General features: G+C 39.2%; 5 protein-coding genes across 6 annotated transcripts; 3 read left to right on the top strand and 2 right to left on the bottom strand.

Moving 5' to 3' along the window:
- The first annotated feature begins 423 nt into the window (after nt 1-423).
- On the top strand, nt 424-1,397 carry LOC125588459 (uncharacterized protein At3g43530-like). The gene is made up of 2 exons (XM_048759811.1): nt 424-591; nt 681-1,397. Exons 1-2 carry the CDS (start codon nt 424-426, stop codon nt 1,395-1,397), a joined length of 885 nt encoding a protein of 294 aa, XP_048615768.1.
- Nucleotides 1,398-1,485: 88 nt separating this feature from the next.
- On the top strand, nt 1,486-3,679 carry LOC125588652 (DNA ligase 1-like). Its single transcript, XM_048760242.1, has 2 exons — nt 1,486-1,615; nt 1,700-3,679. The coding sequence occupies exons 1-2, from the start codon at nt 1,535-1,537 to the stop codon at nt 3,461-3,463; spliced, it is 1,845 nt and encodes a 614-aa protein (XP_048616199.1). The 5' UTR covers nt 1,486-1,534; the 3' UTR covers nt 3,464-3,679.
- A 5,974-nt stretch (nt 3,680-9,653) lies between these two features.
- Nucleotides 9,654-10,182, top strand: LOC106345546 (protein LITTLE ZIPPER 2). The gene is made up of 2 exons (XM_013784738.3): nt 9,654-9,794; nt 9,885-10,182. The coding sequence occupies exons 1-2, from the start codon at nt 9,673-9,675 to the stop codon at nt 10,072-10,074; spliced, it is 312 nt and encodes a 103-aa protein (XP_013640192.1). The 5' UTR covers nt 9,654-9,672; the 3' UTR covers nt 10,075-10,182.
- A 139-nt stretch (nt 10,183-10,321) lies between these two features.
- Nucleotides 10,322-12,633, bottom strand: BNACNNG65030D. Its single transcript, XM_013894738.3, has one exon. It carries the CDS (start codon nt 12,385-12,387, stop codon nt 10,576-10,578), a length of 1,812 nt encoding a protein of 603 aa, XP_013750192.1. The 5' UTR covers nt 12,388-12,633; the 3' UTR covers nt 10,322-10,575.
- A 1,356-nt stretch (nt 12,634-13,989) lies between these two features.
- Nucleotides 13,990-19,951, bottom strand: LOC106345545 (protein ANTAGONIST OF LIKE HETEROCHROMATIN PROTEIN 1-like). 2 transcript variants are annotated; one of them, XM_048760240.1, is made up of 5 exons: nt 19,112-19,951; nt 18,419-18,473; nt 18,236-18,335; nt 17,802-18,098; nt 16,915-17,666 (listed from the first exon to the last, which is right to left on the bottom strand). In XM_048760240.1, the coding sequence occupies exons 3-5, from the start codon at nt 18,251-18,253 to the stop codon at nt 17,103-17,105; spliced, it is 879 nt and encodes a 292-aa protein (XP_048616197.1). In that variant the 5' UTR covers nt 18,254-18,335; nt 18,419-18,473; nt 19,112-19,951; the 3' UTR covers nt 16,915-17,102. The 2 variants fall into 2 exon arrangements, with proteins under 2 accessions (XP_048616196.1, XP_048616197.1); XM_048760239.1 differs by lacking the exons at nt 16,915-17,666; nt 17,802-18,098 and adding an exon at nt 13,990-16,818.
- Nucleotides 19,952-20,092: the final 141 nt, after the last annotated feature.

The raw sequence follows: 20,092 nt of genomic DNA, 5'->3' as shown, positions 1-20,092 counted from the left end.
CGGATCCTATTCTCTAAACGAAGCGTTTTGTCTCTCTCCCTCTCCACCTAAATCTAAATCCCGTCTCGTTCCTCTCCGGCTTCTCTCTTGCGATTGCGACGAAACCCTAGCCTCCGTGCGTTGTGGCTTTCTTCGTCGTCCTCCTTCGTCCAAATCAAGAATCCATTAATCTCTCCGTAGACGTCCTCTCTCCCTCTTATTTCTCGGGTCTCAACTCTCTAGAATCGAGAACCGCTTCGTTTCTTCTTCTTTCTCCGACGAAATTCTAGTCTCCATCTTCGTTCCTTTCGTAAGTGAGTAGTTTCCTCTGAGTATTGCATTGTTGAGATGTAATAATTGATGTTTGCTATGCGGTTTGCATTTGGAGTAATTGACGGTGACTTGTTGTGTTCTTAACAGCGTTTCTAACTTCTTGTACAGGAAATGAAAGGCCGAAAAAGAAAGAATCCATCTACTACGTGCGTTGGAGTCTCCAGTAGAACTAGAGCTAGAAAGGCGGTCTCAGCTGGGAATGAGCCGGCAAGAGAAACGACTGTAGTTTCTCTCTCTGTTGATTCAGAAAGTGATGACATGTCTGATGCATCATCTAAGGTAGTTTTTGCACTCGTTTCATTGTCAGTGTGAAAGTATACTAGTTTTAGTAGTAACAAATGACTAATACATATATATTATGATTGCAGGCAAGGCAACCACCACAACCCCTTGAATTATACTTCAAGAGCACAGAGTTCACGAAGACTTGCAAGATTCAAACCAAGTGCTTTGTGAAGAATACAGTGGACGTGATTAAGAAGCTTAAGGAGGAGGTTAAATGGTTCACAACCCATCCTCAATTTCGTCACTTCTTCCACATGCCTGATGAACAATACCTGAAGCTCCAAGGAATGTGGATGTTACTCTTGCGCACCATTTCGACTGAAGAAGAAGATGTTGCATGGTTTAGTCTGAATGGTGTTCCCATCCGCTATTCTATGAGGGAGCATGCCCTCATCTCGGGCTTAGACTGCCATGAGTATCCAAGGAAATATTTGAAGCTCGGGAGTACGAAGTTTGTGGATTATTACTTCGGTGGACTAAAGAAGATCACCATAACAGATGTGGAGCAGAAGCTGTTGTCTATGAAGACGCCATGCAATGATAGATTGAAGATGGCTGTCTTGTTCTTCCTTGGTCGGGTTATCAGAGGACAGGCAAAGGATTCCGGACCAGTAGACCCGTTCATCTTAAGGATCGTGGAAGATTTGGATGTTTGCAGAACATTTCCATGGGGTCGTTTGACATTTGAAGATGCAATAAAGAACATTAAGCATATGATGGAGCTTCTGAAGGGTGAAGTGCACCCGGCATGCGGCTTTCCTGGATTCATAATTCCATTAGAGGTAAAGCATACAATCTAGTCAAATATGAGTTGTTTTATAACCGTAAATCTGACAGCGCTACAATATTTGTGTAGATTTTGGATTTTGAGTGTATTCCTAAGCTGGGGAAAACATTTCGACTATCTGCAGACACACCTTCTGAAGATTGTCCTAGGATGTGCAAGAGCCGCTTTACAAAGAGTAGCATGAAGGGCTATCCTTTGGAAGATATATATGCTGCACTTGGACACACAAAGGTATATGTATATATACTTTGTAGTAGAAACTAGAAGAATATAATAAAATTTAAACTGATTTTCCTTTTCTGTTTTTTTTTCCAGGTTATTAACAGTGTGTTGGTGCCAACTGTGGGTGAGGAAATCATGCTGGCTCGTATAATTGATGAGGAGCGAGAGTATCATTGTGAGGGAAGCACAAGTGATACTTGGAACCACTGGCTAAATGTGAAGCAGAAGAAGATATTTTGGAAAGAGCTATACGACTTAGATGTTGCTGCACGAGTGTTTAAAAAGAAGAAGGACAAAGAAAAGGTGACGTTTTTAGAAGATTCGTCTTCTAAATCTGGGTTGGAGAGCTTGAAAGCTCTGGAAGAAAAGATTTTGGGGGCCATGAGTGAAGGGTTTTCTGGTCTTAAATCAGTGGTGGAGGCAAAGCTGGGTGATATGGATGTGAGGATGAGTAAATTTGAAAAGAACCAGCGCCAACTTAGAAGAAGGGCTAAGAAAATAGAAGAAAAGCTGACTTCTATTGAGAGCAACAAAAATGAGGAGAGGAACTATGGTGAAGATATGGATTTTGGATGGGATGATAGAGATTATGGTAGAGCTGAAGGGAAGGAAAACAGTGAGAAGGCTAAGGAAGACAAGGAAAACAGTGAGTCTGGCGAGGAAAAGGATGTGGTCTCGGGTGGGGAAAACAGTAAGGATGGTGAGAAAGAAAACAATGAGAAGGGTGAAGAAGAGAAAGACCAAGAACCTGAAAAAGACAAAGAAAACAGTGACTCTGTTGAGAAAGGCGAAGAATACGTGGAGGAATCAGATGGAGAAAGTTCTCTGTTAAGGCTTCAGGAAAGAGTGAGAGTGCAAGCAGAAGAATTTTGGAGGACAATTGATGATGAGTCTGAGGCTGAGGAAGAGGTTGAGAAAGAGGGTGAGGAAGAGGCTGAGAAAGAGGTTCAAGAAGAGAAAGAGGGTGAGAAAGAGGCTGAGAAAGAGGTTCAAGAAGAGAAAGAGGGTGAGAAAGAGGCTGAGAAAGAGGCTGAGAAAGAGGTTCAAGAAGAGAAAGAGGCTGAGAAAGTAGAATCCAAGGGAACTCCTACCTCTACCGGAGTAATAGTCATTACACCACATGGTAGAACTAAGGCAGCAGCTGCGAGGAAAGCAATCTCTATATCACCAGAGATTGTTGTGGTAACAGGGATTGCTGAGCTAGCTGAGAAAGAGGTTGAGGTAGAAGCTACTCAGACAGAGCAAGAAGCTATTCAGACTGAGATTGTTGAGAAAGAGGCTGAGGTTACTGAGAAAGATGCTGAGTTAGCTGAGAAAGAGGATCAAGATGTGGATGAAGAGGAGGAAAAAGCAGAGGAAAGTGAAGATAATCCTGTGGAGAGTCCCTCTGAGAAACATGCTGAGCTAGCTGAGAAGTCAGTTGAATCTGATGTCGATCTAGATGTGGAGGAAGAGGAGGAAAAAGATGAGGAAATTAAAGATAATCTTGTGGAGAGTCCCGCTAAGAAACAGACTGAGCTAGCTGAGAAGTCAGTTGAGGTAGAATTAAAGACTAAGCGCAAGCCTAAGGTCAAGGTCATAGCAGTGCCGTATGGCATTCCCAGAGCTGAGAGACTAGCAAAAATGAGAGCTGAAGCTGAAAAAAAGAAAGCTAGAGCTGAAAAAAAGAAAGCTAAAGCTGATGGTGCACCTAAGAAGAAAGGCAGGCCGAAGAAGACTGAGGCTACATTGAAGCCATGTACGCCGCTGCTGGAGAAGAGAAAAAGTGAACCATCACGGTGGGTGCAGTCTCCTTTCACTGAGGGAAAGACTGATGAGCTAGAAGTGCCAAAGAAGAAGCTTAAAACAAAAACCTAAAATGCTTATGCTATGTATATGTATTATTCAAGTTAGGATGTTATGTTTCTGCCTAAAATGCTTCTCTTGAACTTGTTAGGATGTTATGTTTCTGCTTCTGGATGTTATGTTAAGTTTCTGGATGTTTTATGCTTTTTAAACAGGTGTGGTAACTCAAAATTACAGGGGAAACTCTGGTCAAAATTTTGAAAAAATACTTCATAATTTTGAAAAAAATTACTTTTTAAATTTTGGAAAAATACTCCATTTTATAAAATAATTAAAAACAGTTTACATGTAAAATGCAAACCACATGTAAAACGTGCATGGATAAAGAATGCACATGTAAAACGTGCAGCCGTCATATATTTTGATATTATATTTTGATTACACTTAGTAATTCTTGGTAAGTTTCAAGGACTTAGTAATACTACCTTACACATAGTAATCTTTTGGCAATTTTTAGGTTTATCTAGTAAAACCCTGAGAAAATGAGCTTTTTTGTAGTAAAACTGATGCTTTTACACTATAATAATTATTAAAGAAGACATTTTCAGGAAGCATTTGCCAGGAATAGGTATTTTTTTAGATTTTTCTTACTATGGTCTAACCATTCATACAATAACAATGAAAGTTAAGAGAGTTTTTTGAAAAAATGAAAAGATTTTTCTTAAACTGCTTAATCATAAAAAATAGTCTTAATATATATTTAGTAAGTAACTAGTCTACAAATTGATAATAATCATAAAATATATATCGATTCTACGTACTAAACATAAATACTCATACTAATATATATGTGGTCCAAATAACACATAGTAAACCCAGTATTCCTAGTAGTTCAAATAACACATAGTAATTCCAGTAGTTCTAGTAGTCCAAATAACATATAGTAATTCCAGTAGTCCTAGTAGTCGGAATAGCACAATGAAACAAATTTCAACAATCAAACACCTGAACCTGAACCACTTCCACATTCAAAATACGCTGCCATACCTCTTCCTCTGGCTCTCCCTGTGTCTGTGCTTGTGGCTCTCCCTCTTCCACTCCCTCTGCCTCTTTTTCCTCTTCCACGCGCTTCTCCTGCTGATGGTTTCCTTGTTTGTTGTGGTTTTCCTTTCTTGACTTCAAATTCTGGAGGAAGTACTTTCTTTGCTCTAATTTCTTCTGGTATAACCCAATCAGACATATGAGGAACAGGATATATTGTCCGGTGATAAGCCAAAGCCCATTGCTCTACCAAATAGTACTTAGAACAATACTCAGATAGATGGAGTTCCTTTCCCGCTTTCTCAGTCATGAATGTGGCAGCAGCTACTGCATGAACACATGGATATTTGTCTTTATCAAATTGCCCACAGGTGCACGTGTTCATAGCCATGTCCACGGTATAACGCTTCCCGTCACTACCATGCACACTGTACTCGAGATGGAAGCTGTTTAACTCATCAACCCGAAGAAACCCTGCATCAACACATCTTTTAGTCATTTCCTCCTCCACTATAGGCACAAGCTTCAGTGCGGGTGGCATTTCAGCTGCCTCTTTCCTGTGCTTGTTAAACCATTCAGCAATTTTTCCAATGATAAAATCAAACATTGGAAGTAAGGTGAACTTTCTTGCGTCCTTAATAACACCGTTAAAAGATTCTGCTGAATTGGTGGTGTCAACATTGTACCTAACTCCTTCAAAGTAACATCTAGCCCATTTCTTTTGTTCACAACTTCTGTCAAGATACTCCGCTGCACTAGGATATTTCCTGCCAAAAGCGTCATAAAGGACCAAGAACTCCGCCTCTGTATAAGCGTGTGCGCACTCCATAAACTTAAATGCACATGTTTCTCTGTTGTTACGGACGTAGCCTTTAACATTTTGAGACAGATGCCATATACAATAACCATGAGCGGCCTGAGGGAACACTTGATGTACTGCCTTGATCAAGCCTTTGTTTCTGTCCGAAAGAAACACCAATCCAGGGAGATCCGATATCACTGATTTCAACTGTTCCATAAACCATAGCCAACTCTCATATTTCTCACCATCAGCAACACCAAACGCAATTGGGTAGTGGTGATGATTGGGATCCTGAGCAGTCGCAACAAATAACACTCCACCATAAACAGTCTTCAGGTGTGTTGCATCCACAACAAGGACTTTTCTCATCGCGCGGAATCCTTCTATGCTAGCTCCCAAAGCCCAAAACAGATACTTAAATTTTTTGCCCTCATCCACAACCACACGAGTTATTGTGTCAGGATTCACCTGCTCCAGCATGTGCATATAACAATATAATAAAGAATAACTCTCTTCAGGAGTTCCGCGCACTTTATTAGCAGCTAGTCTTCTTCCTCTATATGCCGTTGTGTATGATACTTCCACAGCAACTCTCTGATGAACCAAATCGATCAGAGCATTGGGACGTGGTGTGTCAAAACTTCCAGGATAATCTTGGGCCAGGATAGATGCAACGATTTGTTGTGTGCCTCTCCTTCTATTAGGCAGTGTTCTTGTGGTAACAACAGAACATCTATGCTGCTTGATGTAACTTCTAACTGACCAAAGATCTGAATTCGTTAACTTTGCAACACGCACAAACCACTTGCAGCCTTCTTTGGCTCCTCGGCATTTTATCACATATCTCTTAGTATCCGACTTAATTACCTCATACTCAAAACACTTCACATGTGACGCCGCCTGAATATGAGTTTGCGCTTCCTCCTTGGTTCTAAATTCTTGATCTAAAACCAAATCCATACCATCATCCCACTCCTTATAGACAACTGGTGTGACTTCAACTGAGGGTCCTGCTTCTCTTTCGGTGGCATTCTCATGCATCTCAATGTCTTCGTAAAGTGTAAGCACACCACCAGTACCTTCATTATCAGTTGCATCCTTCTCAGTACCTTCTTCATCACCACCCTCTGTCTCAATAGCCTCTGTATCAATAGCTTCTGTATCAGTAGCCTCTCTATCAGTAGCCCCTCTTTCAGTAGCCTCTCTATCAGTGGCCTCTCTATCAGTAGCCCCTCTTTCAGTAGCCTCTCTATCCGATAGACTGCCATAGAAATCAGTGTCATCATCCCTTTTGTTGAACTCCACATGTAGAACACTTCTACAATTCTCTTGATTTACTTGCATTAGATAACAAAAAACGTCTTCATCTTCCCAGATATATGATGGCTTGTTCGAATACATTACCATTGGAAAGTAACTAATCTTCGCTTCCATCTTATAGTCATCTACCTTTATCTTTCTGCAAATACGCTCAACCAAAACAGAGCGTGTGATCTCATCCACTGATTTCTTCAACACAATAGTGTGAATTTCATCTTTCCCGTCACCATCTCCCGAAATCCATTTCATTTCAACCCCATCTTTAATATAATATCCTCCATAATCAAAACAAATGATTGTACAATGCGGATTTTGCATTTTCCTGAAATAAAATGAATTATAATTAGAATTAGCATTATTAAGAAGTTTAAATTTAATTCTCACGTAATATTTTACTGTTAGCATTCTTACTAATACTAATTTTTTTCAATACTATATATATAGTAAAACCAGTAATACTAGTAATATTTGTAAACATAGTAATACCAGTAGTATCAGTAATACCACGTTGCCTTAGTAAAACGGGTTATCTTAGTAATACCCAGAAATTATCCTTGCACTAATTAATCAAGTTTTTAGTCCGATTTTGTTCGGATTTTGCATTACCCATGTTATATAATTCATATTAAAGAAATTACACCGAAGAAATCATCAAAACGGGCTCAAAACGTACATAAAATATACCCTAAAACCAATAAATACAGTTTACAAAATCCTTTTAAATCTCTTAAAATTTGCATTCAACCTTTCTTTTGTTACACTAGCCGATATATACACTTATTTTTATAAGTATTCCAGCAAAAATTTAATCAAAAACGGACATAAATTAAACCCGAAATTCATATACACAGTTTTTAAATTCATTTTTTCTCTTTCAAATTTTCATCAATTCTTATTTTTTTAGGTTACCCATGGTTTACACAAACATTTAAAAGATATTTCACACAAAATTTCATGAAAAACGGATAAGAATTACCTGATGTTAAAGCTTCAAAATCGCCAATGAAGGATGAGGAAGAAAAGCTCTTCACGCTGACAGAGGAGAGAGGAGAGGGAACATGAAGACATGTGGGCCAAGGTAAATCTGATTGGTTAAGGTTGTTTGTGGACCCTATTTGGTTGTTGTGTTTGGTTGAGTGTATTTAATTGAAAAATTAAATGAATTAATGAGGTGGAGAAGAAATATATTAAAGAAAGAAATGTTAGTATAGGGAATACAAAGACAAAGGGGTAACGGGAAAAGAGAAGAGACAAGAAGAATGAATTTTTTTCCATAAGGGCATTTGGAGTTAATCCCCAATAAACCAAGAATCCGATCGGAGTCGGATAAAGTCCTAAAATGGCCCATGAATTATATTTCAAGAGTCCAATGGGCTTAATGTAACGAACTTACTATATTCCCATTTCACCGACACACTTTTTTGGTCCAAGTTATAAGAAGATTATATGATTTCAGTATCAAGATGAATCATGTTGAAATGAATGAAGGGGGCGTGGTGATTCTGATTTGGACCACTCCTATGAAACAAAACTCATGATTATAACCAGTACCAACACAAGAGATTCCCCCCTAGTCTATGGTAGATCTTTTGCCATTTATGATACTTGTTCCCATGCTTTTATAACCTTTAGTTTTTGTTTGATGCATGGTTTGAAGAAGACTTATCATCTCTTGTGGGTAGACAATATGCTTTACTCTAAGAATAGCTAGAAAGAGTAGAGACTATAGATATTGAATGATAACAGCTTTGATCATTTTGAAGCATGCTAATAATTCTGGATGTTGACTTGTTCCATTCTTTATTTTTGTATATTTTGGTTTCATCTTGAAAATATAACAACACAAGAATTGTTAGTGGTCCTAGTCCTGACCCTAATCAATTATGTTTGTTTATTCTCTATTCATATCACATTATTAGATTTTATATAGGAAATACTTATGTAGCCTTTCTCTTTGTCGATTACAATACAAAAAAAAGATAAGTGTGAAATGGAATGATATGTCTATTGTTATGGTCTTTTTGGTATGTACCTCAACTGTTTCTCGTGCTGTTTGAGGTACATATTCAATCAAGAACAAGAAGTAGAGAGACTCTAGAGAGAGAAAGAGAGTATGTTTTGGTCTTCTTCTTCATCATCTTCGTCCTTAACCTATGCATCTCTGGTCCCTCTATAATCATGAGTTTCCTTTTACCATCATTACCTTCAAAACACTATTTATCTCTCTCTTTCTCTTACAAAACACAAGCGCTCTATCTATTTCTATATAAAGCTTACTTTTTCATTGTGTTTTTGTAACATCACGAGTTGTGATATATGAAAAGGCTTAAGATAATTGATTTGACAACCTATGTCACCAAAGTTAACTTACTTTTTCCGTCACACATCCGTTTAGAATTCCAGAGTTAAGCGTGCTTGAGCTGGAGTAGTGGAAGGATGGGTGACCTATCGGGAAGTGATTTACGATACCGTGTGAGTGAGGCCAAAGTACGGGGAAAGGTCGGGTGGTGATTGCAGGGTCATTAAACAATGATTCCGAGCCTTGGAAAATTAACGGACCGACCGTTAGACAGGATGGGGCCCACGGGCCGAGAGCGGGCGTGGGTGGCCCATTAGCTGTGGGCGGTCGGGGCGTTATAAGTGGTATCAGAGCCAGGTTAGCCATCTCGGTTATGACCCGAGAGGCGTCTTGAGACCTGTCGTGGGGCGCAACGAGGACGTTGCGTTCTTTGAGAGGGGGTGAATTGTAACATCCCGAGTTGTGATATATGAAAAGGCTTAAGATAATTGATTTGGCTACCTATGTCACCAAAGTTGACTTACCTTTTCCGTCACACATCCGTTTAGAACTCCAGAGTTAAGCGTGCTTGAGGTGGAGTAGTGGAAGGATGAGTGACCTATCAGGAAGTGATTTACGATACCGTGTGAGTGAGGCCAAAACACGGGGAAAAGTCGGGTGGTGATTGTAGGGTAAGTAAACAATGATTCCGAGCCTTGGAAAATTAACGGACCGATCGTCAGACATGATGGGGCCCACGGGCCGAGAGCGGGCGTGGGTGGCCCATTAGCTGTGGGCGGTCGGGGCGTTATAGTTTTACTCCGGTCTTTTATAAAGAAGATGTGCCTTAGATCTTCAGAATCATTCCCAGACACACGCACACCCACGATGAGATCAGCTTCATGCCACAACAAACGTAACGTTAAGACACAAACCCATCTTCGTGTCCTTAATCTCACCAGGTTCAGGTTCAGACACATTAACTCGGTGTTTAGAGTTCTGAGTTATAACAACTTCGATCTGTTTCTTTTTATTCCTTTCTTTCGACGCAGGAGGAGAAGAATACTTAGGGAAAAGAAGGAGATGGAGATGAGAAACATGAAGCTCTTCCTAAAGAATCAAAGCATCATACGAGAGAACGAGGCTCTAAAGAAGAGAGCTCTTGTCCTCTGCGAAGAAAACAATGTTCTCTTCTCTCTGCTTCATCCAGAACTCTCCCCTGTTCCATCCTCCTTCCTTTAGTGATCTTCTTGATTACGGTTGTACTACTTGTCTTGTACCCTCGCCAGAGACCTACTTTTATCTATGCACTAAGTGTTAATAATACATATCAATGATTATATTTCGCCATTATCTTTTTTTTTTCTTTTCCAATTTCTCTGGTGAAATGAAATGGAATCTTAAAGATACATACATGAGTTATACACACAAATGATTTGGGAGCCAAAGAAGATCATTCCACATTAATCAAAAGTGAAAAATCTTGAAAGGTTACAACAGTTTGTTAAGTTGAATAACAATGTTATATACGCAGAGAAACAATCTGGGTTTCACTTTACATAACCACACCACGAAGAAACCAACCCTTACAGAGCTACAACATACAAGCTAACGAAATAACCCCTGAAACATTGTGTTATCTGAATACATAAAATATACAATCTGATCCCTAGTTATAAGTTAGGGACTCATATGAATAAGAAGATGTGTGAGAGATAGCGTGTTAGAAACTTTACAGTGTTTCTACAAAATCTCCCCGTGTCTGAACCCATTGTCTTCACAAGGAGAATCATACCATTTGGAGTTCTCTTGATAGAAGCTATCAACCTGTAATCCAACTAAACCTACGTCTGATACTATACCTTCACTGTCCCCCATCGTTTTCGTTAGTTTAGAATCTTCACAACTCAGAATGCTCTTCTCGTCAAAGTCACTACACTTCAACCATTTCTCAGGCTTACATGTTTCAGACAAGATATCTTTCGGACTTGGTGGCCTTATCTGTTCCCAAGGAGGAACTACATCATCAAGGCTCCTCCCAAAACTCTCTTCATCATCTTCAACAAGCTCTGCATCCTTCCCATCATCTCCTCCATACAAGTGCTGGTCACTCCAATGAGCTAAATCGTTATCTCCAACAAGTATTTCATTCGGTGTTCCCTCGTCACCGAGACTCCTCATCTTGTTGAGCATCTCAAAGAGCTCTCCGGACACTGAACCCAACATCTCTCGTGAAACCTTCCCAATCTTTCCTTCTAAAGCGCCAAGTTCAGCCCTTAGCTCCTGCACCTGATGCAAGACAGTGAAACGCATACCCCCACCACCAACATCTTCGGTTTCCAAATCTTCCCTCACACCATAGACTACATCTTGCTCCATCAAAAAGCCCTTATGACCAACAAGCCGATGCATGATCCTCGCGTTCCCATCCATCGCCCCGGGCTCATGCCCCGAATGAACAGCGTACAGCTTAAAAACAGCTGTTCCTTCTTCCTGATAGACAAAAGTTTTATCCTTTTCATTGTAATTAGCAATGGGGACAATAGCTCGAATCCTAAAACCGCAGCCGCATCTCTTTGACTGATAAGGCTCCCTCTTCAGAACTCTAGACTTCTTCAAAGCAGGCTCTCCAGCTCTGTGACAAGCATAATCCTTAACCTCCGCCATAAACGGTTTATACCTAATATACTTCTGCCTAATACAAAGCACAACCTTATGCTTAGAAGCTAACTCTTGCAACCTATCCGGAACATCCTTGGCAGGCACGTCAAAAGACTCCGTATACTCAAAACGACGCCGTTTGTTCCTCCTCGAGGCGGGGCCACCAGTAACGGAGTTGCAAACACCGCACGCCGCTACACAAACCCTAATAAAGCTCTCGGGGATTCCATATAGCTTCGCCCCAACGGTCCACACCTGCTTGATTCTCTCGATGGTCTTTCTAACCCCCAAGTGTTTCAAGTCGCCGTCGCCGCCGCGATGATAGCTCATGACTATGTCCTGCCACTGGTCGACGTGTGAGACGAGCTGTTGTTGAGCGTTGTTTTTGAAGCAGAGGAACTCGTTGTTGCCGGAGACGACGGCGAGCTTGTCTTGGATCCGTTTCCACGCCGTGAGGTAGGCGGTGTCCTCGTTACGGTCTTTCCAGACGGAGCGCCACGACTTGAGGACGGGCTTTGGGGTTGCGACGCGGATCTCGGAGGGGGTGGCGAGACGGTTTTGGCGGAGGCAGAGGGTCATGAGGGAGTGGGAGGCGGAGTTGAATGTGTAGAATTGAGATGAGATGTGTGGCTCTGGGTTGATGAAGTTGAGTTCGTTTGGAGCCCTAGGGTTTGGTACAGGAGTGATTTTGGGGGTGGGGTGAGACGGGGAGTCGTCTTGTGAGTCGGAGGAGTGGGAGGGGGAGGAGTGGAAGAGGACGAATTCTTGGAGGGAGAAGGTGGGGTCGTCTTCTTCGGGGTTGTGGTGAAGGGAGGGTTGTGATTGAGGGATTATGTCTGGTGGGGGGAGATCGTGGTGGTGGAATACATCTTCTTCGGTTTTGTGAGGATTCATCGGAAGAAGCAGAGGAAGACGATGGAGACGGAGACGAAGACGATGAGTAGTCTGCGTCTTTTTGTTGTTTTTTTTTCAATGATTTGGTATTTTAAGCTCCGGTCCGGTCGGAACTGACAACACTGATAAGTGCTATGTCCGAAGAACACTTTTTCTTTTTCTTTTTTGAGCAACTGTCCGAAGAACACTTTTATGTTTATATTTTTTTAGGGTGTTTATATGTTTATGAATTATGAGTAACCATCATGAATCATGAGAACAATATGAACGGATAGGAAATGAATGAATATGAATAAAATTTTAGAAATGATGAGAAATGATGGTTTCTTATCAAAATTAATGAAGAATTGATTTGTTTTATAATTCTCTACAAATAAAAGAACGAAGAGGAATGAAAAGGAAAACACATTCTTCATTAATGGTAAAAAGTTTAAAGAATGTTAAGGAACATAGTGTTTTTCTTCGTTTTCTTGATCACCAGTCACACTTTAGTGTATTTTATTTTTATCTGTACTAAAAGAAAAATAACGAACAAATCTAATGTTATTGGAAATTACATTAATTTATCATTTGTTATCCTTAATCCACATCATCCCCTATATATTATTTGAGAAGCATTACAACTTCTTTTTATAGCCCACGTGTCATCACTAGAATGATTCTTAGAATCATTAGAGAAATATGTTGGTCCATCTAATTATATAATAAGTTTTTTATTAAACTAACAATAAATTCATCATTAATGTACTTTATTATTTCCTTAAATAAAATTTACGGAATTTCCTAATGTGGCTAAAGTATATATGGCAATTAATGATTTTGAATAATAAAGATTTGATAAAAAATAGTGTATCTTCTATCATATTTGTTTAATTTTAAGCTATTAAATAAATTAAATAATCACAATAACCATATAATAAAAATATAGATTTTTATGTATATGTTATATTTTGAATTTTTACAAACGACTATAAATTACTAAAACTGTTAAAAGTCTTACATTCAAATTTTATGATCCATGGTTTAAAATTTTTGTTATGACAAAATACAAACGATTACAAAAATTATATAAGTAAAAAGTCTAATTTAATTAATTAATAAGATTAATATATATATCGTTTTAAATTAAACTATAAACCTTATAAAATACAATATTTTAGTTTCAAAATTTGCTTTGAACAATTTTTTTGAACGATCATTGACAACTTATTTTTTTTTTAATTATAAATTACTAAAACTATTAATCCCACAATGAAAATTTTGTTATCAGTAATTTAAATTTTTACTATAAAAGATACAAATGATCAAAAAACTATATGAGTATAAATCAGTATTTAATAGACATTAATATTAAAAATATACTAAAATATATTATCTATGTTAGTGTCATTTAAATTTAATAACATATCCTATCAAATAAAAAAAATTTTGGATTAATACAATTGATTTATATGTTTGCACCAATTTAATTATATTTTAATAGTTACTGATTTTTAATTATTTAATATATATTTATTATTTTATAATATGTAAAAATATTTAATACATAAAATAATTTATATATATATAATGTTGATTCCTAGTTTACCTTACTATAACGTAACAGGGAAGAGTTGTATATCTTTTGAAACCTATTATACAAAGGGTTAGGCTTTAGATATAAGACATTTACGGTAGAACAATTACATAACACACGCACAAAAAAAGCTATGCCAGTCTCCACATTATTAATCTAATAAGGTTTTATAAAGTTTAATCTTATCCAATCTCTATTGTTTGTTGTTTTATGTTTGACTGATTTTGTATGGACTTAGCATGCAACACATGTTACCTTCTGGCACGAAAATTAATAATTTCTATATGTTTGATTTTATTAATTGTCTTAGGTAGTTGATATCGGATATTTTAAAAAATAACAGTACGTCAAAATCTCGGTATTACCTTGATTGCAGAAAAGAACGAAGTATAAAAAGGATAGATGCGATACAATATTCAAACATGAAATATAAAATCTAATTTGATAGAAGTATTGTGTTTACACTTAGTCTATGCATCGATAAGCACCTACCGGTTGAAAGTCACTTAAGGCATGTTAAATGCCGTGAACCGAAAAGTCTTTCTTGCTGGTGCCATGCAAGCTCGAAGCCTGAGAAGGCAACACTGAATAGCAAATAGATTACTAACTACTGAGACCAGTAAACCAAAAAAAAAACTACTGACACCAGATTAGAAGAGGTTCTGCTCTGCCAACTCCTTCACTTCACGTACGTAATAATAACACAAGAGTGTGGTTTACACTTTAGAGACCAAGATAAAGTGATTTACGCTAGAAGGGAGTTGTGTCAATGTGCAGAAAGGATGTATTAGACACAAAGTGTCCCACATCGGTAGTTGGAAGGGATCCTAAGTAATATATAAGATAGATGAGCCACTCCACTTATCACGAATTGGTTTTAGGTTGGAAGCTCATCTAGCTTAACATGGTATCAGAGCCCGATCCACGAAGTCCAACCCGATCCATCAATCTGGCCCAAAATTGGTCTATCGATCCTTTCCCGAACATTCCGAGATTGACGCTCAAAGAACCATCATCTCGAGGGGGCGTATTAGACACAAAGTGTCCCACATTGGTAGTTGGAAGGTATACTAAAGCCCTGTTCGTTTGGTTGCCGCAGGTTTCGGCGTCAGCGGCAGCGTCTGCGTCGGCGGCGGCGGCAGCGTCAATGAAAACAGTTGTTGTTCGTTTCGCAGACGCTGACGCAGACGCTGCCGCAGACGCTGCCGCAGATTATTGTTCGTTTAGAAGACGCACGAAGTTGAGGTCGACGCCGACGCTGCCGCAGGAAGCAGATTTTTGGGTTGTTCGTTTGACAGACGCAGCGGCTATTTTCATTTTTTCAGATTTATTTTAAATTTTTTATAAAATTGTATTTAAATAAATCAAGTGTAGTTTAAACATATTTACATCCATTAAAATATTATGTTTACTTGATAATAATTTTTTGGTCAATTATACAAATGTAAATTATACAAATGTAACAATTTTTTTTCATACATCATAAGCTAAATTAGAAACAAAATAATAATTCAAAATATTTATTATAAACAAAAGCTAAATATTACATCAAGTCTTAAATAAATATCACATTTACATGACAATCAAAGTTATAAGCAAAAAAATTAAATCATCAACTAAAACATTTAATACGGTAAACGACCTCTACCATATTCATTTGTGATGTTATCACGCAAATCTTCCATCGCTCTATCACCTGTCGGCTCATATACAATACGTCCACCACCACCACCACCACCATCATCTTTTTCATCATCATCATCATCATCACCTTCTTCTTCATCACCGTCACTATCAGCTTCTCCTTCTCCATCATCACCATTTTGCCACTGTACAAAATCATGATCTTCCCGATGTGAATCACGTATGAAGTTGTGTAGCGCCATCGTCGCTGTCACCAACTTAATCCACTTGACCAGACCATACTTTGGATGCTTACGATCCAAAATCCTCCATTTTGCTTTCCATACTCCAAATGTTCTCTCAATCACTGATCGCAGACCTGAATGCTTTCGGTTGAATAACTCTCTTGCACTAACTGGTGGTCCTCCTGTAGCAAACTGACTAAGATGATATCGCATATTACGATGCGGACCAAGATACCCTGTCCTGGTCGGATATCCGGAGTCAATTAAATAATACTTTCCGGGGGGAGGATGTGGAAAAGAAGCCTCGTTTCTCGCACAATGAGTCAAGACCTTGGTATCATGTGCTCTACCAGGTACACCGACATATGCATATATGAACTTCATATCGAAGTTACATATAGCAAGAACATTCATTGTAGGATCTTGCTTTCTGCCTCTGTATGCATCTGCATTCTGACTTGGAGGACGAACCGGGATATGAGTTCCATCAAGTGCTCCAATACAATCTCTGAACTGAGGCCAATACCGATCATCGTTTCTCAAAACAGGACTCACTCTTGCAAACTCGCCTTCTTCTGGTTTTAGTGTATCCTCTGCAAACTTGAGAAGAGCACTCAAGACTTCATCAAGCTTTCTTTGTACTGTATCCAATGATCTTTGATACCTTGCAGCAATATCCCTCTTGGTCTTATCTTGACCAACAGTCTCGAGAAACATCGCAACAGATTCCTCAAGGTAGACATGGTGAGACTCTTCCAATCCATATCGCTGAGCTAGCATCTTGCACAAAGCTTCAAACGTCCTTTGATTCATGCGCAGAATGTCGTAACATTGCTGATCAGATTCGTACATACGTTGTTGAACATAACGCCATCCTGCTCCTCGATCTGTTCTATGACTCAGTCTCTCGGTAATAGCCACATCAAACAAACCAAGTTCATCATCATAATCACCATCTTCATCTTCCAACATCCATCTTTCAAGCATCTACAAAACCATATTGAATAAATCATCATCAGTCTAAATAAGTTCAGTAACAGCCAATGCACAAGTTCAAGTAAATAAATGTTCAAGATAGAAATAAGAAACAAGACATGTGATCTGTTGCAAACCGACCAAAACCAATAAGAAACAATATTTAAACGACTCTTTGAGGAAGGAAGGATCAACATAAACCTCTAAACTTAAGTTTCATAACATAAAGCAGTACCAAACTTAAGTTCCTACTCAACATAAACTAATGAATCTACTAGTTCCAATCCACTAACTAGTCACTCATCACGTTTTATCTTGGTCCTAAGCTCCAGAAACTTAGTCTTCGCTTCATCTGTCTTCATCGTTATGAATCCCCTTCGGCTCCCTTCACTATCTATCAGAAGCTCAATCGATGCTTCATATAAAGGCGACCACTCTCTCACTTCAGGGAGAGCATACAACATCTCCAATACGGTCTCAACACTGAATGGTTGTTCACGCTCCATCAATTGTTTTGCTAGCATATTCTTCACTTCAAGAGCAGCTGTCCTTTTTTCACATGCCTCCACAGCCACATCTTTCTCCTTACGCCTTCGTTTTGCTCTTGAACCTCCAGAATGAGTCTGAGCTGCTGGTTGAGTTTGGCGAGGAGCTTGGCCCTGGGTTTCTGTCTCTGCTGCTGGCTGAGAATCAGCTTCATCCTCAGCAATATCTCCACCAACTCTCGAATTCAAGCTTGCTTCTCCATGTTGAGCACTCCAACCTTCTGCTCCAGTAACTACTACACCACCAAATTCTGCTTCAAACATATCCATGTTATCAATTTCTTTGCAGAAGGCTTTTCTAATTCCTGGACACTCCTATATAACACAGAAAGAGTAAGTCAGTGATAAAATCAGTGATAGAATCAGTCACAAACTTCTAATAAGCTCAATTATTTCAACACAAGTACATTTTAACAGCTAAGTTCACAAAAGAGAAAATGAGAAACTGACCCTTTCGCGCTCTTTCCACCAATCATCTGACATGTCGATCCTTCCCATGTTATCATACCCAAGTCCTGTCCTGTTCTGAGTCAGCATCCTAATCCTGATGTATTTTTTTCTGCTGCTGTCGTACTTGTTCTTGTAGTCCCTCTTCCAATCGGAAAATCCCTTCTTAAACCTCAGCTCAAACGCATCCATGATGTTCTTTTTTCCTACTTTATTCATTTGCTGACCAACCTTATTTCCTTTTCTTCTCTCTTCCGCGTAGAGTTGGAAAAAATACCTAGTTTCCTCAGGTTTCCAATTCTAAAACACACCAAAGCAAGACCCTTAAGCATACGACCTAAAAGACCTAAAGACAGTTCCATACAGCCTAAAGACAGTTCCATACAACCTAAAGACAGTTCAATACAAGCATTAAGACTAGTGTGAGAGAAACTTACATCTTTTGACGTCGACATCTTAAAAAGTGAGAGGAACAGCAGTAGAGAGTGAGTTTGAGAGGGTCTGAGCTTGAGAGAATGAGCTTGAGAAGATCTGAGTCTGCAAAAAAAAAAAAAAAGAGAATAAGCAATGTGTTCACGTTTTGGAACAAGTAGTAAAATATATTTGCACTTGTTAGTCACCTTTTCCACTAGGTCTGAGCAAACCTGAGATCAATGGAGCCTGAAATGAGAGAGCCTGCAAAAAGATGCAGAGAAATGGAGCTTATGATCAATGAATCAAAACACATAAGATCTTATGATCAATAAATACTTTATAAATTTTAAACAAATATGGAAGAAAAGCATAAATAAAAATCATTCACAATCCACAGTTTGAAGCATACGTTGAGTGTTCCCTAAACACACACAAATTATTAAAAAATTGAAAAATCAAGTCAAGCCGTCTACTTTCTCCAAATAAGACCAAACAACGTTCCAACAATGTTCCAGGAAACAGAAACAATTTAACTTCTACTTGACTCGGCATATGTTAACTTCTTAAAACAATTTAATACTAAGAAGCAACCCTTTAAGCTTCCCCATGAGTGCAGACTTGTAAACCAATACGTACTAACTACAATAGGATGTTTTTGTAGCCTGCACTTTAAATTTAGAAACCCCAAAAGCTACACTCAGAAGACAACCCATCGTTTATATTAAAAGAACAGACCAGCAATGGAACCATGAAGGTAAAGAAAGGGAGTTACAGCTAGGCCTCTTTCACAATGAAACCAAAGATATATCACAAAAAGACTCACTAGGGAGCATCAAACAATCATCATAGATTCAAATAATCAGAATGTTGAAACTCTATTTGACTAGCATCAAACGTACCTCAACGAGAAAAGGAGAAGAGAGAGCTTGGAGATGAGATGAGCTCGGAGAAGAGAGAGTTTGGAGATGAGATCAGAGATGGGTAAGAGAGCTTCGAGATGAGATCGGAGATGGGTAAGAGAGCTTGGAGATGAGATCGGAGATGGGTTTTCTTCAGAGAAGAGAGACAGCCCGAGATGGAGACAGATCGTGACAGAGGGAGAGCCAGAGAGCCTGAGATGGATACAGCTCGTGACGGAGAGAGAGCCCGAGATGGAGAGAGCTCGAGATGGAGAGAGAGGTTGAGATGGAGGGAGCTCGAGATGGAGAGAGAGCTTGAGATGGAGAGAGCTCTCAAGATCTTCACTGGTTCTAGGAATGGAGATCGAGAGAGAGAGATAGAGATGGAGCTGCGTCACTTTCCCCGACTGCGTCAAGTTTAGGTTTAGGTTTTTTGTAAATACTAAAACATAGTAAGGGTAAAATAGTAAATTACCTTATTGGCCGCAGGTTTTATGTCGCGACCGCAGGTTTTATCGGTGTCAGCCGCAGGACGCGGCGTTCGGACGCGGCGTCAGACGCAGCTGTCTGCGGCAACGAAACGAACAGGAGTTGACGCCGAATGTTGACGCTGCCGCTGCCGCCGGTACCTGCGGTAACCAAACGAACAGCACCTAAGTAATATATAAGATAGATGAGCCACTCCACTTATCACCAATTGGTTTTAGGTTGGAAGTTCATCTAGCTTAACAGGATGAACTCAGAGCTTCCTAATCGTCTCCAGTGCTTAGAAAGTCTGTCACTTGTTACTTCCAACATCTTCAACTCCCCACAAGATCACGATGATGCTTACACAGCAAAGTCGCCTAAAACCAACGAAGAAACAGAAAAATGGCGGTTCAGATCTCCTGCTTTCATGGCTGTGGAGAAGAGAATGGATGAAGAAGTTGTCTAGTACACAACTGGATTTATGGTTTGCACTTGTCAACGATCGTTTGTTTA

The sequence above is a fragment of the Brassica napus genome, chromosome C6 (genome assembly GCF_020379485.1).
Source record: "Brassica napus cultivar Da-Ae chromosome C6, Da-Ae, whole genome shotgun sequence".
NCBI lineage: Eukaryota > Viridiplantae > Streptophyta > Magnoliopsida > Brassicales > Brassicaceae > Brassica > Brassica napus.
This window is presented reverse-complemented; position numbering and strand designations above follow the sequence as displayed.

Excerpts from the sequence above, each read along its gene's own strand:
- LOC125588459 (XM_048759811.1), top strand. The coding sequence starts at position 424 with ATGAAAGGCCGAAAAAGAAAGAATCCATCTACTACGTGCGTTGGAGTC. Across the intron at positions 592-680 it reads TGTCTGATGCATCATCTAAG|GCAAGGCAACCACCACAACC; the intron begins GTAGTTTTTGCA and ends TTATGATTGCAG.
- LOC125588652 (XM_048760242.1), top strand. The coding sequence starts at position 1,535 with ATGTGCAAGAGCCGCTTTACAAAGAGTAGCATGAAGGGCTATCCTTTG. Across the intron at positions 1,616-1,699 it reads CTGCACTTGGACACACAAAG|GTTATTAACAGTGTGTTGGT; the intron begins GTATATGTATAT and ends TTTTTTTTCCAG.
- LOC106345546 (XM_013784738.3), top strand. The coding sequence starts at position 9,673 with ATGTGCCTTAGATCTTCAGAATCATTCCCAGACACACGCACACCCACG. Across the intron at positions 9,795-9,884 it reads CGTGTCCTTAATCTCACCAG|GAGGAGAAGAATACTTAGGG; the intron begins GTTCAGGTTCAG and ends CTTTCGACGCAG.
- BNACNNG65030D (XM_013894738.3), bottom strand. The coding sequence starts at position 12,387 with ATGAATCCTCACAAAACCGAAGAAGATGTATTCCACCACCACGATCTC.